Below are 26,641 nucleotides of genomic sequence, written 5' to 3'. Positions count from 1 at the left end.
TGTCTACAGAATTAACCAGGAAATGGAACAATGGATTTGGGCATAAAAAAAATGTTTTTCAGGAAAACAGGAGACGTATATATGCAGGTAACAACATAACGTGAACTGCTTGTAAATGAAAACAAATCTTCACAGCCACTGCAATCAGACTCTAAATAAACCATTGTGGTTCAGTTTTCTTTTTCCAAAAATCAATCTCCGTTGGTGAGCCCCGACGACTCGCGTAAAACCCATCACAGCTCCTCTCAACTCTGAGCTGAAATCGAATTCAGTTTAGCCTGTATGAATTCACTTTTCGGAGATTGACTTAAAAGTAAATTAATCTGCTGCTGCGCTGGCGGTAAAAAGATTTAACGGTCAGATGCAGACGCTCACCTGCATCCACCGCCCCCCCCCCCACACCGCCAGAAGTTAACTGAGGACCCCGAGTGAGTCGTGCGGATGGAGTGTCGGCTCCCCGGCGTGTTAAGTGTGAGGGAGCGACTTATTAAAGGTTACTTCCTCTTTCCTGGGAATCCCGACGCAGGCGGAATACTGAAAAGCGTGAAGGCGTTTTTATTTGACTCGTAGAAAGCGGCAGACTCCGGCTTCTGTCACCTGGAGCTGATAAAAACAGTGGCCGGTGTGGATCTCACTGATCCACGTCTTCTCAGGAGGTTAGCGACCCGAGACCGAGCGCCAGGGATTCACTCGCCGCTTTTTAAAGGGGAATTTAGAGTATCGTGTTCCAGCATCTCTGTAGAAGTATCAGCGCCGAAGACAAGGCTGACAAGTGAAATAGCAAAGATTTGTCGTTGTTGTTGTTTTAGAAGATAAGAGCAGAAGGGAAATTCCTGTTTTTAAAAAGCTCCTATGTGCTCATCGTACTTATTTCAACCCTGTGTCGGATTTGCTTTAATAAACTTTGGTTATGATCGTTATTATTGTATTAATACATATGCAGTGTTTGCGATAGAAACAGTCGGGTGAGGTCGCGGTTGATAGTTTTTAAAAGTACTTTTTTTTGCATTATAACAACGTTTTCAAGAAGAAAATACCAAAACTGTCGTCTTATTATTCAGTATTTTTTACAGATTCAAGAATTTTACCCTTTTCTCAATATTTATTTAGTATGTTTTTTGTTAGTTATATCGTCCATTGCTATTAAACCATATCTTTTAATCTTTTTAAATGCAGCACTTTTTTACATTTGTGTAAGTCTATGACTCATGCTATTTTAAATGAAATTAAACAATGCTTTCCATTTAGTCAATGTAAGTGATTTAAGCATAGTCTTGTTTTTATTAGTCACCGCCAGGGGTTTGAGGCAAAAATCAATACACCGATATAAGTTGTTACATCATCCATATTCAATAGCACTGTATGAATTATTTTTTTGTTTTTTTATTTGCTTTTAATTTTGTTTTAATCATAGTCATTTTATCGTTTATATTTCAAAAAAGTATTTTCAAAATGAAATTATTCTGTTTGATTACAAATAACATGCAAATATTCAGGTTATTGTTTTTTATGCATTTAACAAACTACTCTTGCTGGTCTTTCGGCAGGGGAAAGAGTCACTGGATAGGTGTGTTGGCAAAAATTTCATTTTGCGATTAGGACTTTGGCCCGCAAATTTTTCATTACCACAGAACTTTGTCAAATCTGAAGTCGCTCAGAAATCGCCATTTGTAAACCTTTGCGACCATTCTTCGCCCAAATACGTGCCCGACCAGGCATAGTGAATACAATACAATAGTTGGGCAATTGTATAGAGAGTATCCAGGCAAAAATTCCAGACTGATCGAGGGCGGCTTCTGCCGAAGCAATTTTTTGACTTTACAACCATTTCCCCCCAATCGGTTGCGAATTTGGCACCCAAATATAGATGCATAATCATTTCCATCAGTCATCATTTAGTCACAAAGTTTCAAGTCTCCAACTCAAAAAATACAGCCGTAGTTTGGTCGTAAAGTCAAAGCGTAATTCTGTCATGTCTGTAAAAGTTTAGTTTTATCCGTTTTTTTATCCTCATCTCCAAGGGTTGAGGTCAGCAATGACCCAAAACTGATTTTCACAAAGCCTTACCACGTCACAGAGTCTTTTTAGGTAAGACCAGGTTCTATTTTCCCTCTTTTCTTTTCTCCCGCTTTCCTATTAAAATACCTATTACGGTTTTTGGCCCTAAGCTACAATTAGCATTACAGCAAACCTACGAAAAGGTCTGTGTTTGCCTCCGTTGGCCCTTTTCTAACCCATGGTCAACTCTTCCTCGCCCTGGAGTCGAGCTTGGTAAATGTTGTCTTGTAGACTGCTGGGATCTTGGCTCGTGATTTTTCGTTCAGGAACCATGGCTGCCCACAGTAGTTACACATGACAATCTTTTTGTTCATGGTGGCATTCTAGAGACACCCTTTGTGACCTAGAGTCAGTCTCTTGATGGACAGTGGCATGCAAAATGTATAGTTGCGATACCATTATAAGGAGCGTTATTTTGTGTATTTCAATAGCCAGGATGAGATCTGCAAAACTAGTCAGGCCTTTAAATAAAAAAAAAGGCACCACTAATGTTGATACCTCGGCCCCTCCACCGTCCATCATCGGCCTCTGTGTCACTGTTACAAGGTTCAGACACTAACGCCATCCTTCACCGGGCTCTGAGAGTATTAGCGGCGCCGGTCGGAGCGTCTGCCGAGATACGCGGGGAAGGTGAGCGTGCATATGATGTATGGATTGTTCCATCAGTAATGATATTCCGCTGAATAAATGGTCTCAAGCATAATCAGCTTCAGTCAATATAATCTCCCAGTGAAGGTCTTCATTAATCTTCCGGGCTGCGGCTAATCATGTCCGTCTACTCCAGCCCCCAGGAGCGCCTCACCTACTTACCGCGTGTTATTCTAATTAATTCTTCGCACACGTCTGAGCCGGTCCGATCCACTTCTCTTTCAGTTTCAATCAAAGACGTCAAACTGAGGCAGGAAGTAGCGAAATCTGGTTTGAAACAGATGAATTCATTCTCTGATGCAGAAGTTTGACAGTTTGGTTCTTTAGTTTTTTTAAATCAACTCAACTCAATTTATTCAGAGCGCACTTTAAAATAACGGGCTGTACAAGAACATCAAATATCCCAGTAAATAAAAACAGTTAAAACACTAAGATAGTACGATAAAGGCAAATAAAACAAGTTAAAGTCACTAAAAACAGTTAGTGTCTCATGCTGTGTTGACTCAGGGGAAATGAAATGTCCCCCAGGAGCCACGTTATATTCTGTGGCTTAACGCCAAAATAAAGGAGCAACGAAGAAATGGCACCACAATATCATGGAAATAAAAATAGAAAATAAAGCAGAATTTCATGGTAAATCCTGGCATTCTACTATATAGATAAATATTCTTAAACTTTTTAATGAGTGATCTAAAATCAAACATAGCTATTTAAGGACACTTTGTACCAACATTAAATGTTTATATTAACAAATAGACCATATTTGTCAATCGGATCATTTCCTAAGTGTCCATCTGTCACTTCCTGGTCTGGCGACGTACGTGACTTTCACCGCAGTGAAATGAGTCCGGGCTAAATATGACGACACCATTGAGTTGCTGAACCGTGCTTGACTAAAAAAAAACACTTTTAACTTTACAATGCAATATAAACATTAAAATGACGAACAGACATGTTCTAATTATAAAACTGTTGAGATGTATTGATTGTGTAGGTTTAATAAGTGGAATGGAACACGATTCACATTCATTTTTGTACAAAGTGTCATATTATAGCTTAGTTGAAGTTTCTCTCACTAATAACAAAGCTTTTAAAAAGATGTTTGCGGCATGTGACGTCATCATGTAGGACGCGTCTGGATCGAAACGACAAGGTCAACCGAAATGCTTCCCCGTCGGGTTTGTATGTTCGATTGATTGGGAAATTTGGAGAATTTTCAGTAGGAATGAGTGTGTGTGATTGGTTGGGTGTCTTTCTGTGCCCTGTGACAGACTGGCGTCCTGTCCAGGGTGTCCCCTGCCTCTTGGATTAAGCGGCATACACAATGAATGAATGAAAATATGATATAAAAGCACTTGAAAAAAATACCTCTACAGTCTTAGACAAATGCTATCAGGGGTGGGATGGTCACTGAACGACTTCAAATGCCTATGAAGAGCGACGTCTCTGGAATAATTTAAACCTTCCCTTGTTAAAACCCAAACCGAGTTTGAAATTGAATGACTCACAACGTCACAGGTTCGGTTACGTGGAATAACTGATGTGGTTTCTTCACAGTTTGATCTCCTACAGCGTTAAAAACCTTCTACTAAACTGTCTAAAGAGGATCTTCAATGAGTGAGTAAAGTGAAGGAGGTCAGTGAGAACCTCTCCGCAACAGAAGGTGTCGTCAGCTACAATTAACCAAACGGGGAAACATTCACCACAAAAGAGTTTAGAGTCTATGATGAGTTTGTCGGAGCAGCTGTGGATGCAGAGCTAGAGGTCACCAGGAGAACATTTAATTGTCGACGGATCATAACCCGGAACAGAACTGCGACTGCGAGCGATCTAATGAGTGTCAAGAAGCAGAGTTCAGATCATTTTCTGAAATTCAAAGTATTTCTGCAGCTGTCACCTCTCACTTCAAATATTAAAATGTATTCCAGAGAGGGGTCTTTAAGAACGCTAAAAATACATCATGAAAAGAACACCTTTGCCCGAGACAACAATGCAATGAAAATTAATACAAAAGATTTACAGTTGTAAGGATTTTCTCTTTTTGGTTAGCCTCTATCTCTTCGGGTGAGTCGTCTCATGCTGTCACGATCAACGTCTTGTAAATGTACCCCAGTGGGAAAAGAATAAGGATTTTTTTTAGCAATTAGCCTTCATGCTAACAAGCCATTTCAACGTGTTAGGCATCATATTTACAATCAATACTGGCAATCGGTTCCTTTATAAAAGCTCTTCCTGAGTCTCCAACTAAAGTTGGCAGACTGAATCTGAGGAAGTTGGACTGTTGTAGTTGGTGCAAAATCACAGAAACGATAAAGACAAAAGGAAGACAAATTGGATGACTTGCTTGGGAAGCTAAATGCTAGCAGATACCAAAACTCTTCCTGTCAACATCTGCTTTCACAACAAGAAGAAACCTGGTTACACAACAGCACGCCAGAGTCAACCCAACAGATCGGTGGCCGTGCACGTCTACCATGTAGACCATAGTATGATTTCAGGAATACTTGCATCCTACTGCACAAATACGTTTGAACGAGTTTGGCAGACGTAAAGACTGAGTTGGATTTTTCCTGGAACAAGAAGCCAAGTCCCGCTGGCAGTTCTTTCCATAGATTTATTTTTGTGTTTGGGATTTTGATGACATCAAGATGCAGATGGTATTTGAAAGCGTAGCGCTCACAGTCAATCAAAAACATCAATGTCATCAGCCAATAGTTGACTTTGACTAGTCTGGGAGCAAATGAAGCAACCTATACACCAAGAAAGCGTTAAAAAATGTATCAGACATATTTCGTTGCTGAATTATTTTTATGCTATAGAAATGTTATTTTCAGCTTCTCATCAAATGCTGCAAAGATTGTGCGCGTTGAAAGAGTCTAATCAGAGTTGTGGAGGTGGCAGAGTGTCTTCACACTACAAGATAAAGCTCCATGAAAGAACAGAAAAAAACTGAGGAATAATTACGTGCCCTCGGGGTCTTGTCAGCAATGGAAGAAAGTGCTATCTACAAATGGAGAGCAGGCAATTACTGGAATACATATTTGGAACAGGCGTGGGATAAGAAACCCGTTTGAAATTAAAGGTATTGTGTCTTAAAAATTGATAGGCAAAAGCAATTAATAGTTGGGTTTTTCCTTTGCTCGGTGGTCAAAGCTCCCGTCACGCTGAGAATTGGCGCTATCCCAGGTGCGAAAACCACAGGCCAACCGAGCCCTTCAAAATCAATACCCAATTCGGGTGGTAAGACAAGCATCTAATTAGTCTAGAAAAATTTTGGTTCTACGTTAATGAGCTCTCATGAAGCTGTCGGTCGATTGTTGGCATTCAGAATGATTTAATCTACCAGCGGTTGGTCTCAAGTATCCTTTGGGTCCCCTCGGGTTGTGTTAATTAACTTTTTCCGGGGCTTTTAATTAGTGCTCGATTAAGAAATTAAAGAAATAATTCATGCGCATCACAGTCAGATGATTAGACGCAACTAAACATTTTCTCCCACATTGTCACTCAAAGATTCAGCATTTGCAGGACGCTGGGAAGCTCCAGATTGAGTTACTTTAATTATTGTTATCTCACAACCGTCTATTCCATTCCCTTCTCCCATTTGCCCCGCGGACTCATGGATCCAAACGTCTTCCAACATTGCTTGGCATCAGCAGAACAGCTCGCCGTTCCATCACTTATAGGATCATCTCGCTCAAAGATTCTTTCTGCTCGCACCTTTAAAAAAACGAAAATGAGGTCAGACTGTGCCAGAACTCGCCAGACGTGCGAGAAATATGGCCGAGCGTCCTCTGATGTCACATCTTTGTTGTCGTTACTCAGAGGGTGTTCTTAAATCGGTGTTGGTAGGTTAAGTCACTCTCGTAGATCAATAAGATTGAGGGTCAGTCAGGTTCAGCAGTCGAATGAGCTTCACTTCTCAGCTAGTCAATATTCTGAAAGGGTAGTAGAGTAAAGGTTAGATGTGTCCACGTTAAAGGATTACAAGAGAGACAAGTCATCAACGGGCCTGCCTTTTAGACTTTCCACTATCTTCAGAACACTCCCAGAAGTTTGACCTACATTTTAAGATGGCCAACACTGCAGCAGTTGTTGGTCAGTCGTTGCAGTCAGATTTCTGTTTGAATGTAACTTTTGAAGATTTTAATGCTATAAGTGTAGATGACTGGATGAAAGCGATGAAGAGCCCCTTGCCCCTTGTTCTGGACCCACCTGATTCATCTAGACCATTCCATGTACAGATGTCTTTTCCGATTAAAATGCTGGATTTTTCTACACCCAAACCCGCTGTATGTTGATACTGAGGTATCATGGCTGTTATTGGTATTTCAGCTGATTACTAGTCGCTGAGTATGCTCTAAAATGATGTGTCCATTCTATTGTTGACGTTTGGAAAACTATACGGCAGGGGTGGGCAATTCCGATCCTCAAGGGGCTGCAGAGGGGGCAGGTTTTTGTTCCAACCTATCGAGCACTGTTAAACCAATCAGGTTTCAGCTAAAACAAGCAACACCAGGCTAATAATTAACGGATTACAACCTTAAGACACATGATTGGTAAAAAAGTGTCCTCTTGATTGGTTGAAACAAAAACCTGTGGCCCTTGAGGTCCGGAATTGCCAACCCCTGATCCACGGTATCTATCTTGAATGTCATTAGCCTCTATTCCAACGGCTCGTCCATACTCTTCTTAAGTCGGGTTTGTGTTGCTTATCTACAATTACGGTGCGTTGAAGCTAATATTCATTTTGGTACTGGTTCAAAGCAACAACTGACCACAAATCGGTCAAAGTAGAATCCGCTAGAAACAAAGCCGCCTTTTGAAAAAAGCCACTGCGAGAAGAAGTACTGTATATCATTCCGAACAGTTGTTCAGTGGTCTGTGGACGAGGTCCAGACCATCTTGTGTCTAGAAGCTACACCATTGCCTCGAAGTTTCGCGATACGTGCTGCGAGTAGATAGCAGAGTCAGTAGAAAAGGGGCAAGAGTCAAGTGTTGAATCTTGAGTCTTGTAGGATTCGATCTTTGTTTTGGAAAGCTCCAATTGTTTTGACAGAATCCGGGGATAGAAAAAAGAAATGGATCTTGTCGATTTTCAAAATTGTAAGTAAACTATGCAAAGAGTATAACGCCAGGAGCTGTTGGTCTAAATTAAAATACCAGCACCAATGGGAGCATTAAATAAGGTATTATCAATGTTAAGGGGATGCAGAAGCCAATAGGGCCGCACAGAATACATCAGGATGCACTTGGTAACATTTTTTACAGTTTGAAGTCACTACATGTCTGGAGACCGTGGATGTTTACAAGTGTAGCATTGTTTGGAGGGGTTATCAGTCTTCCACCTTCTGCGCTGAGGCTCAGATTTTCTTTGTCAAGGTAATCTCCTCAGATTAGGGGCGACAGCCGGTTTGATTTCCCTCTTTGATGTGTAAGTTTAGGCCAGTCAGACGGAGAGTCGCTCTTTGTGCTTCTTTAAACTTCTTGCTAGCGCAGCCGCTGGGGTATCTCCGGGGTTAGAAAAGCTTTTGATTGGAACTCCTTTGATTTGACACCGGCAGCTGCTTTGCTTTCTTTTGTTGCACGCTTCCATTTGTTGTGTGATGTTTGTGCATGTCAAATGCTTAGTTCGTTATCCTCGCCACGGATGCCCCGAGACTATCGGCGGTGATTCAAGCTATTGGGGTTACAGCGGGTCAACAAGTGCTGCAGAGCTTCAGAGGACGTTAACTTTCTCTACCATTTGACTCAGAATTATCCATGAACCGCGGCTTTAGGTCGCACGGCTGCCGCGTCTGTGATGTGGAGTGAAAATGACTCCGCGTTGCATCGGAAACAGACGGCGGATCGCTAATCGAGGTCGACAGTTCAGAGGCTAACGCTGTTAATGATACAAATGAGGACCGAAAGGAGCATTTTTTTTTCTTCTCAACCATGTTTTTTCAGAGAGGTCTTTTACTTACTGACATTTCAGATTAATCAGATTCAGTTTTACTTTAATCCCTTTCAAAAACTTTGCATTAAAGAGCGTTAGAGGGAAGCATCAGGATTCTAACCTACGCCTCTTCTTTCCCAGACTTTGCAAGAGCCGCAGGGGCGCGGCCCATGACCTACGCCGCGGTGTTACGGATGAAGTCCGACCACTACTCGCCTCTGTCCAGCACTCGAAGCAGATCCAGACATCACGACGGGGACGGCCTGTCGACGCCCGACTGGCCCATGTTCTCCAACTTCCCTCAGAGTCTGCTGGGCTCCCATGAGGACTACCGAAGTGAAGGTGAAAGAGAAACTAACCGTTCTGGCTGTTGTTGTTGTCTTTGTGCTTTCAGCTTGAGTAGAAAAGTGTTTGCATTTATCGGGTTGACTTCACACCTGAGCAAAAGTGTGGCATTTAAAAGTCGCCCGGCTCAAAGTTGCGAAGAGCAATTTGTCTTGGTGCTCACAGAGGATCAGTCAGCCGGAGCTCTGGAGGTGTAGCTAATTATCAGCATCATCAGCGGCTAATGAATTATCTTTGGAAACACGTTCCAGCTCAGGCCAATTCCCAATCGTCACAGTGTTTCTGCTTTAATAACTAAATGGCTTTTCTTTCTGGTTCTCTTCAAGTGATTCTGGGTGTGTGGCTGTTTGTAGGTCACGTAACTTAACAATAAGTTCTATTTGAAGTGGAGCGACTCCCTCCAGTGCTGCTGCTTCTACCCCTAATGATATGGCTGAAAGTACTTAGACTATTCATATGGCTAGTGCTACTAGGACGTCATCTGCCCTTCTACTAGTACAACTTCTGCTAACAATAATAATCATAATTATACTGATACTACTACAGTCGTCCCTCATTTATCACAGGGGATACGTTCTAAAAATAACCCAAAATAGACAAAATCCGAGGAGGATTCAGCTTTATTTTTTACAATTATTATGTATGTTTTAAGGCCTTAAAAAACCCTAACCACACACCTTTATTCACTTTTCTCAGACAGGCATTAACATTTTTTGACAGTTCTCTCTTATTTAAAAAAAAACTCTCAAACTTTTGCATATTTATAAAAATAAGTACAATATTAGTAAATAAAACCAAAGCTATACTGGTTTTCAAGCACAAACATTGTTGTTGGCCAATCAGGAAGCTGAACACAATGGGCGCTAATACTGTACACTGTAAAAAAAAAAAAAGCAGGGAAAATTAGACTTAAAAAAAAATCTACGAGGCCGCAAATTAGCTTAAATACTCTGTCAAGTATTACTAATATTAACACATCAATTAAGAGTATAACGACTTATGCTACATACCGTATCTTTGGGGGAGAAAGGGATGCCGGTTTGTAAAGCGTTTTTTGTTCTACTGCGTGTCTGATAGCATTAACTGAAATCAGCCGCGGCACTCTTAAGTTTTCAGTCCGGTATGCTTCTCAATATAAAGCTTCATGGTGCGGCAGAGCCTAGCATAGTAAAACTACAGGACTTTGTGGTGTGGCAGGGCTTTGCGGAGTAGTATTATGGAGCCTCGTGTTTAGGGCTTTGTAGCTCACCATAGTCCTACTAAAAAGTGTACTGTGTACCACATTTTATATGTTCGAGGTCAGTCGGTGCAGCTGTTGGCCCACTGTGGATTTTCGAGAAGTGCTCTATATGGTCCAAAAAATAAGGTATAGGTTTGACGTTTACAACTATTTCTGCTTTTTATAGCTTTTCATCTTACTAGACTTATGCCAAAACAATTACTTCTACTCATGGTTTCATTAACTAACTATTAAAATCGGCTGTGGGTATTACAAATAAATCTTGCATATCTACTAAAAATTATTTGTATAGTAAATAATTACAACTATTAATACAGAGAGTGTTGTAGGTATTACTTTTACTGATGCTGCTGTTATGACATCTTCTAATGTTGTTGTTAGGTATCTACTCCAGAGACAAGAGTCAACAAACTTGACTCAGACCTGAGTTCTTAAGAGTCTCAGAGTTCCTCGTCGGTGTGTGTTCCTCGCCGAAGACAAGGGTTGATGTTTTTCTCTGATGTCGGAAGTGTGAGTCAGAGGTTCGGGCTGAACGTTAAAGACCAGCCCTCGTCATCTCTGTCCTGGATTCATGAGTCGCGACAGACTGTTTGTGTTTCGCCGCGGAAGTGAGTCGAACCGATCCATCATCGCCGGGCTCGGGCATCGGGGATCGGGGTCGTGACCTTTGTGAAATTGAAGCACCATCACGGCTCCCTCCGCGCGTGGGGTTGAGATATGATGGATAACTTTGTCAAGGCAGGAGATTAATAGGAGCGGCAGCTCAGTGGGAGCTCAGAGAGAGTCCACTTGGATCCCTCACCGGCCCGACCTCTGCAGGAATCACATTAGACCGGACCGCTTTAGTTCAGTCCAGTATGCAACAACTGACCCTGTTCAGGAAGTTTGACGGTTCAGATCAACTCTCTACCTCTGCTCTCTATTTTACTGCTGTCAAGTTTTCTTCCTCCCTGTTTCCCACTTTAGAGACGATTTAGTTTAAGTTGTGACACTTTTATTTTACTTACTTGTACACAACATTTTTGTGCTTTTCCATCACTTTTCTGTTTTACTGGGATACATTTCAAATTGTTTCATAAGTTCTTTATCTTTATGAATAAGATTTTATGATTTATAATGAACAAACTTCTTGATACCTTACCTGTAGTGGCTAGAGTAAGTTACACACATGTTAGTGTGATATGTACAAGGTGTTAACGCGACATGTTGGTTAACAATATGTTAGTTACAGACATGTCATAACAGACGTGTTTATTAAAAATATTGAGTGTAATACATTACATGTTACAGATGTTACAGACATATAGCTACAAACAAGTCAATAAAATACATGTGGTTACATATATGTTAGTTACAGACATGTTAATTAAAGACATGTAGTTACATACATGTTAGTTACAGACATGTTAAATAAAGACATGTAGTTACATACATGTTAGTTACAGACATGTTAATTAAAGACATGTAGTTACATACATGTTAGTTACAGACATGTTAATTAAAGACATGTAGTCACAATCATGTAAGTTAAAGACATGTTAATTAAAGAAATCTAGTTACACACATTGAAGTTACAGACGTGTTAATTAAAGACATGTATTTACATACATGTTAGTTACAGACATGTTAATTAAAGACATGTAGTAACATACATGATAGTTACAGACATGTGATTTTATCAGACATGTTAATTACAGACAAATTAATTAAAGACATGTAGTTACAAACATGTAAGTTAAAGACATGTTAATTAAAGAAATCTAGTTACACACATATTAGTTACAGGCTTTTTTTTTTTTAGTTTTTGGGAGGATATGAGTGCAAACAAGCCCTGATGATGCCACACACGGTCAATGACAATTCTGTGGTTTGTGTATCTGTGTGTGTGTGTGTGTGTGTGTGTGTGTGTGTGAGATCCTCATTAGCCCTCTCTGCCCCACCAACCTTAAAAAAACGAAGCCACTCAGCAGTTTTCCCTGATATAAAGAATCAGAGCGAGTTACTTTTCCAACAACGGTCGACTTCACTTCTTCCTGCTCTGCTATTGATTATGTTTCCTCAAGAGTTTAATCCAAAAGCTTTTAATTCCACGTACAGTAGCAGACAAATAGCTGCAGGATTACTGCACCTCTGTTCAAACCTCAGGACGCCGTTCTTCCTCGAGACTGCTGACTGGCTGCTGGGGTTGCCAAAAAAAAAAACGAAAAGCATCTGTTGTGTATCTCCGCTTGCGGTACCGACAGCACAAAAGGAACATTTAAGAGTGCTGATTGAGGAGCGTAATTGTGGGCACGACGTCGCCTCACGAGAACGTTTGTTTCAAACGTTCCTTAATAACACTTTCCTTGGATATTTTCCCCGTTTTTTGCGGCACAACGGTGGCCATTAAAGTGCACTCGCGGGGGAGAGTGAACGTCAGCCTCGCATCCTTTGTTCTTGATTTGTGTGTGAGGGTGTTTTGATGACACAGCGAAGAGCAGAGTTGTGCGACGCAATCCAGTGACACTTCGTCTTCTGTGTGAAACAAACCCATGTGGGAGTTGAAATGACTGAAAGTGCTTCCTCGAACTGAGAGAAACACTTGATGCAAGAAGTTTTGGACGAAGAGGAAGGCAACGATGATGATGATGAAGAGTCCATGAAGGTGAGGCTACAGGATGACCAAAGCAGCGACTAAAAGGACGAAAAATTATTATACACTATACGTATACGCCATACTTAAATTAATGCTAAAAGATCATCAAAATATAAAGTATAAATTACTAGCTTCATCGAAGAGCTTAAACGTTTGAATACACATTCACAATCAACATTTCACTCAGACTGAATTACACTGTCTCAAGGCTAGCTTGGAACAGAATTAGAAAAATGACAGCGGTTAGTTAGACGTCTGTTCGTCCGAACACCCAGGAAAGTAAGTAAGTAGGTAATATTTATTCATATAGCGCTTTTCGAGACCAGGGTCACAAAGCGCTTAAACAATCAAAACAATACTCAAAAAAGTACATACTTTAAAGATCAAGATAATACTGAGAACAACGCAGGAGTTCGAGAAATTCAAGGAAAAGCCTGAACAAATAGAAACGTCTTAAGATGTTTCTTAAAGGAGTCAGTAGATCCATCAAGCGCAAAGAGAGAGGAAGATCGTTCCAAAGCTTAGGAGCAACAGCCTGAAAAGATTTCTCTCCTCTGGTCCTGAGCCGTGTGCGAGGAACCATAAGTAGATTCTGATCCACAGACCTCAGAGCCCAAGCTGGGAAAGGGGGGCTGGAAGACAAAGGCATCCACCTACGCAACAGGGAAGCAAGGAGGTCACTCTCCAGGTGATCGAGACATAGACAAACTTGAAAGAACCATCTGCCCCGGAAGAGATGACCCCCTGGACGGGGAACTTTCCCCTTAAATATAGTGATGCTCTACTGTACGAGACCGTCTTTCCCGGAGCTATCGACCTGAAGAGCTGCCAGCAAAGAGCGCATCCGATCGATCGTAAAAAAGCGAGTTTTGACCGTTTTATCAGGAACGATGGAGAAAGTCGTGACTGTTTGGAAGACACGATTGGTCGCTGGGTTTGTTTTTTAAAGGGTCATGTGAGTTCCCGTTGTTCGGTCGTGGTGTAATTCAGGCTGACGCTGCTGTTGTCAGAAGAAAAAGGCCTGCCACCGTCGATTAGAGAGACGGTAAATAATGTTGGAGGGAAGAGAAGAAAGGATTGTTTGCTGTGCTTTCCCTCCTGCTGTTAAGTCGGGAAACAAGCGAGCCAATCACGGTGCAGTGAGCGGAAACAGCTCGGCGAGGAGCGACGCCGGCAAAACGTTAGATGAAGCGGCGTTTGTCTTCTTCACCTGCTCTCTTGTGGAAAAACTGTTGAAGCAAGTGACACGCGTATGAAGTCAGACGTGACCTCCTATTGTTGTCGCCGACATGTTCAGCACACCTCGTCGATATGAGTGTTATGCATCGCTGTCGCTTCGAAACACAACATCATAACAGACAACATCTATTTTGAAGTAAACCTCAAACAATTGCTGATCATTCCTTCAGATATCTAGCCTTCGGGATAACTTTTGCCTCGACACATGGATGGTCCTGGATAACTTCCTTCAGCAATTCGTCTCACAACAGGCTAGGGTTAGCTTAGCTAGCCTTCAGAATAACTTTTGCCTCAACATCTGTATGGTCCTAAATGACCTCCTTCAGTAATTTGTGTCACAATAGACTAGCGTTAGTCTAGCTAGCCTTCAGGATAACTTTTGCCTCGACACCCGAATGGTCCTGGATGACTTCCTTTAGTAATTCTTGTCGCAACAGGCTAGAGTTAGCCTAGCTAGCCTCTTCCAGAATAAGTAGCGTTCTGTCCGGCCTTTTTTTTTTCCTGGCACTTCCTATGTGATGACATCACATGTTTTAAAAGCAAACGACTCTTAAAGCTTATTATGAGTGAACGAAACTTCAACTGAAAGATTTATGGACACTTTGTACCACAAATAAAACATGTATACAAACAAAAAGACGATCTTTGGATCCTTGGAGAAAAAAAAGGAGACCACTGATAAATGATCAGTCTCTCTGCTTTTACTACTTAGAGTTTTGTTTTTTAGTAAAAACAACATATTTGTTTCATTCTATAAACTACTGACATAACATAATAATAAAAATGTTGTCGTTCAGAGCAATTATTTGCAAACAAAAAGACAAATGGTCATAATAACAAAAAAGATGCACTGTGCACTAAGATAACGCAATAGTAATGCTTTAACTCGGGAAGAGTTCAGAAATTATTATTTGGTTAGTTTTTTTCCCTTCAGCTTTTTTTAATGGCTTGTGACCATTCAACTTCCTCTTGATCACATTCTAGAGGTTTTCAATTGGGACAGAGCGTTCCTCAGAGTTGGGGAACATTGTTGGAGCAGAAGGAAGTGTTCTTCCATCATAACTTTGTGTATGGCTTGATTCATGCATCCTTCGCGAAGATAAATCTGCCTAACTTTCACAGTGGTCTATTTTTTACAGAGCTGTATCTGTTGGTTTTGTCACTTCCTACTTTTACCCCCAACAGAATGTCCTTAAATGTATTTTAGTAAAAAAAAATCAGATTGTAAAATGAATTTTCAAAATTCAATGACTAACAGGGACTACCAAATAAAAATCTCTCCTAATGTTAAAAGGATGCTTCATTAATACCCATGCTTGGTCTTTCTTCCATGAGTAAGAATTTCCAAGACAAAGGGAATAAGCCCTGTTTCTAATCACATGAAAGTGTGTAACATATTTTTCCTTCATGTATAGAATATTTTGTGTGATTTTTTTTTTTTCAAGTTGCCCATAGTAGTCTGTCTCGCTGTCGCCCTCTGGAGTATACGGAGAGTGTGCTTAATGAAGAATCCCTCGATGATTTATGTAATGATTTGGCCGATGTTGAATCCGATATAGACCTTAGAGAAGAAAGTTTGAAGCATCAAGGATTTCAGATATGAACAAATTGCAAAATTGAAGTCAATGATTGGATTTTCTGAAACCTTTTCCTTTGCATTTCTTCAGAAATGGAGGAGTTCGGACCCGTGTTCATCCATGAACCGGACGACGTCATCCTGTCGCTCGATTCCGACCAGAAGAAGGCGGTGATGCACTGCGAGGCGAGAGCTAAACCTCCGCCCACCTACAGGTGAGGCCCGTCTCGGTCGTCCCTCACCAGTTCCATGCCTGACGGGTTTCTTTTCTTCATATTTACAGCTGGTTCATCAACGGGACCGAGGTGGACACGGAGTCGGACTATCGCTACAGATTGATCGAGGGGAATTTGATCGTAACGAACGTGAGCGAGCTGAGCGATTACGGGAAGTACCAGTGTCGCGCCCAGAACAGTGTCGGCACCGTCCTGAGTCGAGATGGTCTTCTACAGTTCGCATGTGAGTCGCCTTTATTTACCCTTTTGAAAGTGTGTCCGACAGCATCATACTCACTCAATCACAGTACATGTATATATGAATATATAAAGTGAAAACATTTGTTATTTGTATTATAAATATGTTTAATGTTAAATTTAATATTATTAGCAACAAGAGACACAATCTCTCCGAGAGTCCGACTCTTAATTTTATTTTTAAGGTTTGCATTTGAATAAAAAGGCTCAATTTAATTCTGTGTCCCTTCAACTGTCCGTGCTACACAAAAATAACCACATGACTTAAATGGTCCACCTCTGTTGTGTTATTGTCGCCTTGTGTGCGGAGCAGTGGAGCATGAATGAGTGAATGCAGCGAGCGCATATTAACACATCAGTTTTCTTGCGAGCGCTAACAAAGTTCACGTGCGAGGTCAGTCGCCGCTGTTTTCATCTGTTCCCTTCGTAGTTTCTAAATGGATCCAAAACTCATTCAATGCTACCTGCTAACCCTCATCACACCAGCCTGACAGGCTCCCCGGGGCCAACCGGGCTGAGAGCAAATGCTATGTTTGGTTTTCTCTGAAGCGAGGGCCGCAGTGGCCTGTACGTCGTGTCTACATGACCCACTTTGATCCTCGACGCTGGGCTGCTGGAAACATAAGATTGTTTTTTTCCGCCTCTCACGGGGAGTAAACATGAATTTTCACTTCTGTAAATCAACTGTCGAACATTGCCAGAGTGGGTCAGCCTCGGCGGCCTGATATGTTGTTGTCTATTTTGCTACTGTTTGCAACAAAACGTCAACTAAAAATGTCCACAAGTCCTAACCCATCCTGAATTTACATTCGTATTTAACTTTATCAGAGCTTGAATTTAACTTGAATGTTATCTTCAACGTTATAAAGCCAACTTGAATTCTAGCTTGAATGCTAGCTTTACCTTGTCAAGGTTAACTTGAATTTGATCTTAAATGCTGTCTTTTATGTACTTTATATTCAAGCCTAAATGCTAGCTTCAACTTTATCAAAGCCAACTTGAATTCTAGCTTGAGTGCTAGCTTTAACCTTATCTAAGTAATTTTGAGTTCTAGCTTGAATGCTATCTTTAACATTATAAAAAGCTAACTTGAATTCTAGTTTAAATGCTAGCTTCAACCTTATCAAAGTCATCTTGATTTCTAGCTTGAATGTTAGCTTTAACTTTATCAAAGTAATTTTGAGTTCTAGCTTGAATGCTATCTTCAACTTCATCACAGCAAACTTAAATTCTAGCCTAAATGCTAGATTCAACCTTATCAAAGCTAACTACAATGTTATTTAAAGTAGCTTGGGTGCCAGCTTCAACTTCATCAAAGTCATCTTGAATTCTAGCTTCAATGCTACCCTCAACATTATAAAAGCTAACTTTTAATATAGTTAAATGCTAGCTTCAACCTTATCAAAACTAACTTAAAGGCTAGCTACTAGGGCTGTGTATCAGCAATAATCTGGCGATATGATGCGTATCACATTACACGTGTGACGACACGATCTATTGCGATGTTTTGCTATACTGAAGGAACAACGATATATTGTTTATTTTAAAGAAATGCTAGATTTAACCGTATCAAAGCTAACGTAAAGGCTAATTATAATGTCATTTAAAGTAGCTTGAGTACTAGCTTCAACTTTATCAAAGTGAATTGAAATCTAGCTTGGATGCTAGCTTTAACTTTACCGAAGCTAGCTTCTCAACAGCATCGGTATAGGGCAAATCTTACTTCTAGTTACAGATTCTTGTATTCCAAACTTAAATAAATAATAATAATAATGCAATATATTCAACTGGTGACCTCACGTACCTGTAGAGTAGATGCTTTTACTCAGCAAACGTTGTTATGTATCTGCTCACCAACAATGCCGCCTTGATGAAAAGATGGACTGGACAACAAGAGCCTCATTGATGTGATGAATGCTTTTAGATTCAACATGAGAAGCAGTGGGGAGTTTCTTTGTTGCCAGAATAACTGATAGTAGCATCGCAAATGTGGCCAAAATCGTATTCGGTCCAACAGACCCTTTGATGATCGTAATAATTGGTTTAAGTATTACTTTTGATGTTCACTGAAAGTCACTTTGCTAAGCTATTAACCACATGCTAGGGACAGTTACTCACTATTTGAAGTTGAGATTAAGTAAATTAATTGTTGGAAAAGATTCTTTATAGAGTTTTTTTTTTAATTCCCCAAAGCCTGAAATGCAAAAGGAGTCATGTTTTTTATATAAGAAAAGACAAACAAATGTTACATATTGTAGCCGTCTTAAAGAAAAACAGCCATCGTGCTTCCTTATCTCTAAGTAAATGTATAAAATATATCAAAATACAGATAAAATGAACACACGATCACCGTCACTGAACGTCTGGAAGTGTTCTGGTGTCTGCCGATAAAGCGTCACATGAACTCATTGACGGTTTCTTAGAATCGGGCTCGTCCTTCTGCCTCTGCGCCTGGGTCGATGATGCTTTCAAAAAAATCTTTTCAGTTCTTTAAAAGCCAAATTAGCTCGGGGCAGAAACATTTTGAATTAGGAAGACGAGGGAGGCAGATAAGATCTGGAGACGGCTGGTTCCGTACTTGAGATGAGTCGGACAGAATTGCCGAAGGGAGGAAAACGAACGTCCAGCAAGATTCTGCGAAGTGTCAGCGCCGCCTTTTCTGACAAATAACACTGCCGTTCAATTGGAAACGTCAATGTTTACATTGTTTATAGGCCACTATTAAGTTAAATCTTTTACATCGTCACACTGCAGCGGTTTGAATCTACAGTGTCCACTTTTGTTACTGATTATTTAACAGCTGCTACTTTATTGACCCTCATTTACTTCCTTTATTATTACATGTATTTTATATTTAAAAAGTAAAATTTGTCGTTAAATTGTCATTATTCTCCTGTGAAAAGGTTTTACAACAATTTTATATATGTTTTTATAATATTTATTTTTGGATTCCTATTTGTTTCTATTTCTACTTGTAAATCTATTTTTTCCCTGTAAAAATGTATTTAATACCAGATTTTTTGGGGGGTTAATTATCTTTAAAGTTTAACTAATGTGTTCATTTATATGGTTTTTAAATAGATCTTGGAACTCTACTGAACTCATCAGTATGTTTGCACAAAACATTCTTTTCATTTAAATGTTTACATTAGAAAATGTACTTAAGCCCCGCCCACTGAACTTTAATCCTGGAGATTCAATCTTGTTTACCATAACCACACCCACTCTGCTGTGATTGGTCAAGCATCAAGGTTTGTCACTGCACGCCATCAATCCCGGAAGTCTTCACCTCCAAGGGACTCGTTGTATAAACAAAGCGGGCGCGATTACAGCTGCCTGGAAGAGGAGTGAAGTCATTATTACGTCATAATGGACTCCGCTCTCGTAACCTCTTGTTCGCCGAGATCTCAAATGAGGTACTGCATCTTGAAGAGGAAGAATTTTCTAATGTTTCCTTCTGTTACTTTCTGTTAATTAAAGACTGTATATCAGCGACATTTGATCTTTAATTTAGACCCCAAACAACATGTCCATTTTAAGATTATAAGCAGTGACAATTAGCATCTTCTTTTATGTTATTATTGAATTGTCTTCTATTACTTAATCATGCTTCAGAAAAAAATACTATATGATTTTTAAAGTAAATCCATGATGACAACTCTGAGTGAATGAATGAGTGAATTGTGTTTCCATAAAGTCCTATTTAGCGTCTGTAGTCCTGGTTCATCCTTCATTCATTAATAAGCTCTTTTAATGATGCTCCTCCGTACAGATGGCCACGATTGGACGACTCATTATGCCTGGAACACTCTGATTATCATGGAAATCTCACTTTTGAATCCGTCACCGAAAAAAACACACACCGCACCAACTGTTGTCATGAGATCTGACAAAAACGTGCGCAGATGTCCGAGCGCTGGAGGGACATTTTATCATATTCACACCCAATCAGTGTTTAATGTGTAGGCGGATGCGTTTAACCCACATGAGAGAATCGCGTTTGTGTCGTCGTAGATGCAGCGGAGATGGTGGAGGCGGAGCCTTGGGAAAATAAATATCTTCAGGCAGAAGATTTACCACTTCATTATGACGGTTATATTGAGGTGGCCTGGTTTGTGTTCATTACTGGCTGTAGAAATGTCATAAGTGAGTAAGTAAGTAAGTAATGTATATTTATAGAGCACTTTTCCAGACCAGGGCCACAAAGCGCTTAAACAATCAAAACAATACTCAATAAAGTATATACTTTAAAGGTCAAGATAAAACCAAGACAAACACAGGAGTCTCAGTAAATCAAGGAAAAGCCTGAACAAATAAAAACGTCTTAAGATGTTTCTTGAAGGAGTCAATAGATCATCAAACACAGATGGAGAGGAAGATCGTTCCAAAGCTTAGGAGCAACAGTCTAGAAGTATTTCTCTCCTCTGGTCCTGAACCGTGTTCAGGAACCATCAGTAGATTCTGATCCACAGACCTCAGAGCCCGAGCTGGGGTTTAAGGCTGGATCAGATCACTGATGTAAGGAGGACTCTGACCATGAATAGATCTGAGAGTAAGAACCAGAATTTTAAAGTTGATCCTGAAAGAAACTGTCAGCCAGTGATCGAGGAAATGTGAGTTCTTCTACAAGAGCAGGTCAGAATTCTTGCTGCAGAGTTTTGTATCAACTGCAGGCGAAATAGATCCTTCTTATTAAAAAATGAAAACAAACTGTTACAATAGTCCAGACAAGAAGACACAAACACATGGATTACAAGCTCCAGATCATGTTGTGACATTTTCCAAGTTTAGAGATTTTTCTCAGTCAAAGGAAACAGTTTCTGAAAAGTGGCCAATACATCATTTCATTTGTGTGGTATTTTTATTTTGTTGAGCTTTTGTTGCACCTCAAGTTTACAGTACATAAAACATGTTTCTATGGACTTTGCTGTATCAGAAAGTATTTTTTTTGGTTTACAAAAGTTATTAATTTGTCGCATCTTAGCTCCGATGGTACAGTGGTTGCTCGCGGTCTGAGAGGTTGCGGGTTAAATCCTAGTTCCGGACGAGTTTGTGACGTTGTGTCCCTGAGCAAGACACTTTACCCCGATTGCTCCTGATGGTAGAGCTGGCACGTTGCGTCGCAGCCTACTCCCATCAGTGTGTGATTGTGTGCGTTATTGTTAAGCGCTTTGTCACCCTGGTCTAGAAATATATAAATAGAGATTATTATTATTATTATTATTATTATTATTATTAATGTTCATGCATTTTATTGTGTTAATACAGTTGTACATTGTTAGACATTTTAAAATAAATACATAAGATGTTTTCCTTTTAATTCGTAGTTTACTTTTTGTGCCACATGTATCGTGACATGTGGTTGATAAAACTTCTTGCAAAACATCTCCTGTGTCGTAATATTGTCATAACGTTGGCCGCAGTATTGATAAGATAGTTACCCATATCGTACCAACCATAATACTAGTAGTCACAGTGATTGTTCCGTTTTTGTACTAAGAAGTCTGTTGTGAATCTGGTGTATGTTTGGGTCATCCAACTATAAAGAGTAATTTGAGTCCGAAACTCCTGTCCTGTGTAGCCTTTTTTTGAATTGTGTGACTAGCATGACAATACGAGCAGTTCGTTTTTTGAAATAAGCGTTTCTCTAAAAGTGGAATCCTGTGAACTAGAATTCCTCTTAGTCTTTTTCCATCTGTGAAAATGTTGCTCTTGCTCGTCCCTGAGCTCAGAATAACTTGTCACATTGTGTTTACTGAACAACAACCCGACGGGTTCATCCTGAAAGCTCCCTGACTTCCCGTGCACGACTTTAACTCGGCTCCGAGTTTTTTCCCTTTGAATCCCGAGCCTCAGCTTTAGCCTCTGCGTTTCTGCCGGCGTCTCTTGACCGTCCTGCTGGCCTGCCTCTCTCTCCATCTGTTCTCTCCTGCTCTCTTGACTCCAGGCTATGAGGCCGGTAGTCAGAGCCGTCACGAGCGGTTCTGGGCAGGTTGTCTGAAAATATAAATCACACTTGTTTGGGTTGTTGTTTTTTTTCTTTGTCTTTGTGGAAACTTAACTTCAGCCAAAAGAGTCCAAACCGACAAATTCACTCCTAATGGAGAAGAATACGAGTTTAAAACCAGGCAGAAGTTCAGGCAAACATGAAGCTATTGTTGGTCAAAACACGCTCCAAGTATAATAAAAACAAACAAACAGACACAAAATGAAAGAGCAGAGTGAGGTACAATGAAGTCAGTACTGCCAGTAGAAGTATGACAATCTGGCACTTATTGCTATAAGTCAGGCAAAAAAGTAAAAGCAATAAAAACAACTGCATATGTTAGTATCTTCACAGAACTCTTGTTTCCTCCCAGAGTTTAATTGTACCTTCAAAGTAACATTGAATAAAACCAACTATCCATGTATCATCTTTTTTTAAATTGCAAGGCTTTAGATTGTTAATACCCACCATAAACTTTTATGACTTTCATTTTTATTGTTATAAATCCATATTTAAGGAGTTGTATCAGAGTTTTTTTTTCCCATCTTTTCCATACTGATCAGTAGTGACGGTCTTATGAAGCTTCATGAAGCAGTGTCATGTTGTTTAGAGGTCAGTAGGTGGCGCCATCAGTTTAAAAATGATGTTTGATTAGAAAAGTTGTTCAAAACAAAGGGAAATAGTATAGAGACCGCCATCTAGTGGACTCTGAAGATAACGACACTGCTTCATGAAGCTTCATCAACACATCACTACTGATCAGTAACTAGCAAATATACTTATACACTTGAATTGCTTTTCGAGGAACCTACTTTTTGTGTGTAAAGTTTCCTGAAAAGTGGGCGTAACAAGCGTCAAATGTTGCACTATTTATGTCGATCATCCTCCTGGTCGACCCGACAAACGACGGGTGAGTCCGACTCAAGGGTGTCTCCTGGCGTCGGTGTGGGCGGCTCACACCAGTGTAGTAGAGCACGCGGCGAAAGACGCGTCGGGGAAAAAAGCTGAAAATAGGTTAGCATATGTTGTGTTTGTTCAGGCGCGGCCACAGCTGTTTTTATCTAACTCACAGCCAGATGTTGGCGACAGTCGAGCGAGCCGGATACATGTAGCCGTTCGGAGGTTATCTTTCATAAAGTATAATCAGATGGGCCGACATCTGTAATGACGAGGCATCCGTTAGAGGCGGCAGATGGAGACGAGACGTCCCTGATAAGATTACCCCGGGATCACTCGCGATTAATAAAGTTCACAGACTTAAATGAAACACGAGATGCATTTATAGCTTTTTTTTTTTTTTATAATCATCCCCCGAGTCCAGATAAAAGTAGGATTGGCAGTGACGCTGAGGTCCAGGATAGTTATTGGTCCTTGTAGATGCTCGGAGACTCTCATGGTCAAGAGAGCTGTTTGGTTTTCCACTCAAGACTCAGGGACGGATGAAGTATTGAATGTTCATCCGACTGAAAAATTGTCTGGAGAGAATTTTTTTTAAGCACTTTAAATCACCTTTCTGTTGTGGCACATTAAATGTTTTTTAATCTAAAGGTGGATGAGAAAAGTAGTGATGGTTTGAAGCTTCATGAAGCAGTGTCATTGTCTTCAGAGTCCACTAGATGGCGGTCTCTGCACTCATTTCTTTTGTTTTGAACAACTGTTCTAATGAAACACATCAGTTTTAAACTGATGGCGCCACCTACTGACCTCTAAACAACATGACACTGCTTCACTAGAGATTATTGAGCAAGCCAGTTCGGCGCCTCGACTACATGAGCATATCTGAGTCGATGCAGGTCGTCGTTGGCTCCCGACCACACAACGAGTTCCAGCCAATATGGCCGTTATTTCCATCGACGTACTCTCATCATATGGTCCGATACCTCCGACTGCGTCTCCTACTCGTGGTACAGAATGTTGTCATCGCCCTTTTCTACTCCAGACTTTGGAAGTTTTTCTCTCTGTAAATAAACAGTTTTTCTGGCAGATTATTTCCAACTGGTACTATTTATTAGATTGGTTCCCCCGTCAAGTGTTCCATGAATATTTTTACCATTTATTTCTTTCACAATCATTATTATTGATTTTTCTCAAACTGAGTGAATGAAATTACGATAAAACATTTTTCAATCTTTGACTGCTGTTCAGCCTCATACCTCAGTCCTCGCGACAAACTTGTCTTAATAAATTTAAAAGACTGATACTGACCAAAATCCTCTGCTGGTAATTATGTCCGATTTTGATTTTGTACTTTTATTATTGTTTAATTCTAAATCCGTGAATATTTAATTTTCCCATTTAATCCTCTTTATCTTCTTTTTATGTTGAATAATATGTTTTTTTTTAATCAATTTGCCATTTCCTGAAAACATAAGTATTTATTATTTCCACACATTTATAATTATTATGTTATTTTTTTCTGCCTTAACATTCCTTACTGTTTAGAGTTTACTGTACATATATTATCTTTTTGTACATCTCAGTTTTTATATATTTTTTGCCTTCTGTAGTTATCTATTGTGTTCATAGTTTATCTTATCTTAATATTATTGTAATATGTTATTGTATTTTTTTCTGTACATTCCCGGAAGTTTGCACAACATTGTATTTTAAAAAATGTTTATCTGTAACCGGCGCGACTAGAATTGTGAATCTCTCTGCGGAGATGTAAATAAAAGTATGTATATATCCATTTTCTAAATAAATAAACCAATGTACATGCAGAAAATTGATAATATATCCATTTAAAATTATCGATTTTTTTTTATCAAGAACTTCAATGGTACAATGTCTTAACAAGAAGGATCTGTCTCGCCTGCAGTTAATACAAAACTCTGCAGCGAGAATTCTGATCTGCTCTAGTAGAAGAACTCACATTTCTCCGATCCTTAAAACTCTTCACTGGCTTCCAGTTTCTTTCAGGATCAACTTTAAAATTCTGGTTCTTACTTTCAGATCTCATGGTCAGGCTCTTCCTTACATCAGTGATCTGATCCAGCCTTACACCCAAGCTCGGGCTCTGAGGTCTATGGTTCAGAATCTACTGATGGTTCCTGAACACGGTTCAGGACCAGAGGAGAGAAATCCTTCCCGGCTGTTTCTCCTAGCTTTGGAACGATCTTCCTCTCTGTGTTTAATGATCTACTGACTCCTTTAAGAAACATCTTAAGACGTTTTTGTTTGTTGAGGCTTTTCCTTGATTTTCTGGAACTCCTGTTGTGTTATCAGTTTTATCTTGACCTTCAAAGTATATAATTTATTGAGTACTGTTTTGATTGTTTAAGCGCTTTGTGACCCTCGTCTGGAAAAGCGCTATGCAAATAAAAATTACTTACTTACTTACTTACAAATGTGCATGAATAGAAACGTTCTCTATAGTCATGTGACCTTGTCGGGCGAGGTTTTTCTAGGGTTCCATGAAGTGACTTTACTTTGAAGGTACAGTAGGCAAATTGGAATACATGATACGTGCGTTTAAAATTGTAATTCCGTGAACTGATAAAAGTGGTACGACTGCAAAACACACTTATTCTCCCACAGAGACCAGTAACCTTCAAACCCACTCACCCAAAAACTCACCATCTTTCTAAAAACATTTTTTACAAGAAGGCAAACAAATCCTTGAGTTGTCAGCAAAAAGTTACCAAAAGATAGACGCTCTTCTAACTCGACAACAAGCTGGAGACGGGGAGAGCTTTTGTCAAGACTCCGAGATTCTCCGAGGACACATAAACCACATTTATTTCTACGGGACCTGCTGTCTGCTCAATTATTTGGGTGGTCACGCCGACTCGCGCCAACTTCTTTCGGTCCGACCGTCCAAAAGCTCTGGCAGATCCCGTCCACGTTCATCCCAACTCTGTCCGGCCCCGGCCAAGTCTGTCATTGTTCTCAACGGTCACACGCTCTTCTTTTGGCTGCCAGAAAGAGGGGGGGGTCTCGCTGCCAACTCAGCTGGACCCCGAATGTCAATTGACACCCCGCCTGAGGGTCTCTAAATGGTGTGGAAGCCCAGTTTGAAGATGGCCGCCTCTCTTTCTCTCTCTCTCTGAGCCTTTCACATGCGGTTATTGGCTTCTGTTCCCGATCCCCAGGCTTTTTTTGAAACGGCGGTTCCAAACCTCTAGAGTTCGTCTGTTTGTTGCTGTGAGTCAGGAATGAACCCAGCGGGCAAATATGACCGGTCAAAGGTTCTGAGACTACATGGTTCTTTTAACAAAATCCAAGGCTATTCACACCATGAAGGCTCGTCTTAAAAAATGTTTAATGTGTGCATCGGACTTAAATCCATCATCTTTACGTTATGCCCACGTGTCTATAGATTGATTAATGTTCACTAACATGACAGACAAGATTCACTCCATTTATAGAATACATTTATATAATTACTGTATTTATTTTTTACATCATTGTACATACACAACATCAGAATGTGGTAAATTTCACAACATTGCATCACTGTTTCCTTGTGATGGTCTGATGAAGCTTCATGAAGCAGTGTCATGTTGT

General features: G+C 40.2%; 1 protein-coding gene across 2 annotated transcripts in view; it reads left to right on the top strand.

The window, feature by feature from the left end:
- The window catches only part of cntn5 (contactin 5), a 184,086-nt gene that overhangs the window by 70,980 nt on the left and 86,465 nt on the right, over positions 1-26,641 (top strand). For both annotated transcript variants that reach the window (XM_087795066.1, XM_087795065.1), the window contains exons 3-5: positions 8,783-8,983; positions 15,768-15,891; positions 15,960-16,135. In XM_087795066.1, the coding sequence (XP_087651192.1) occupies positions 8,783-8,983; positions 15,768-15,891; positions 15,960-16,135 (501 nt within the window). The remainder of the gene's footprint in view (positions 1-8,782; positions 8,984-15,767; positions 15,892-15,959; positions 16,136-26,641) is intronic.

Source organism: Callionymus lyra, chromosome 7 (assembly GCF_982586985.1).
Source record: "Callionymus lyra chromosome 7, fCalLyr1.hap1.1, whole genome shotgun sequence".
Taxonomy (NCBI): Eukaryota; Metazoa; Chordata; class Actinopteri; order Syngnathiformes; family Callionymidae; genus Callionymus; species Callionymus lyra.
Note: the sequence above shows the minus strand (reverse complement) of the source record. Positions and strands in the feature narration are given on the sequence as shown.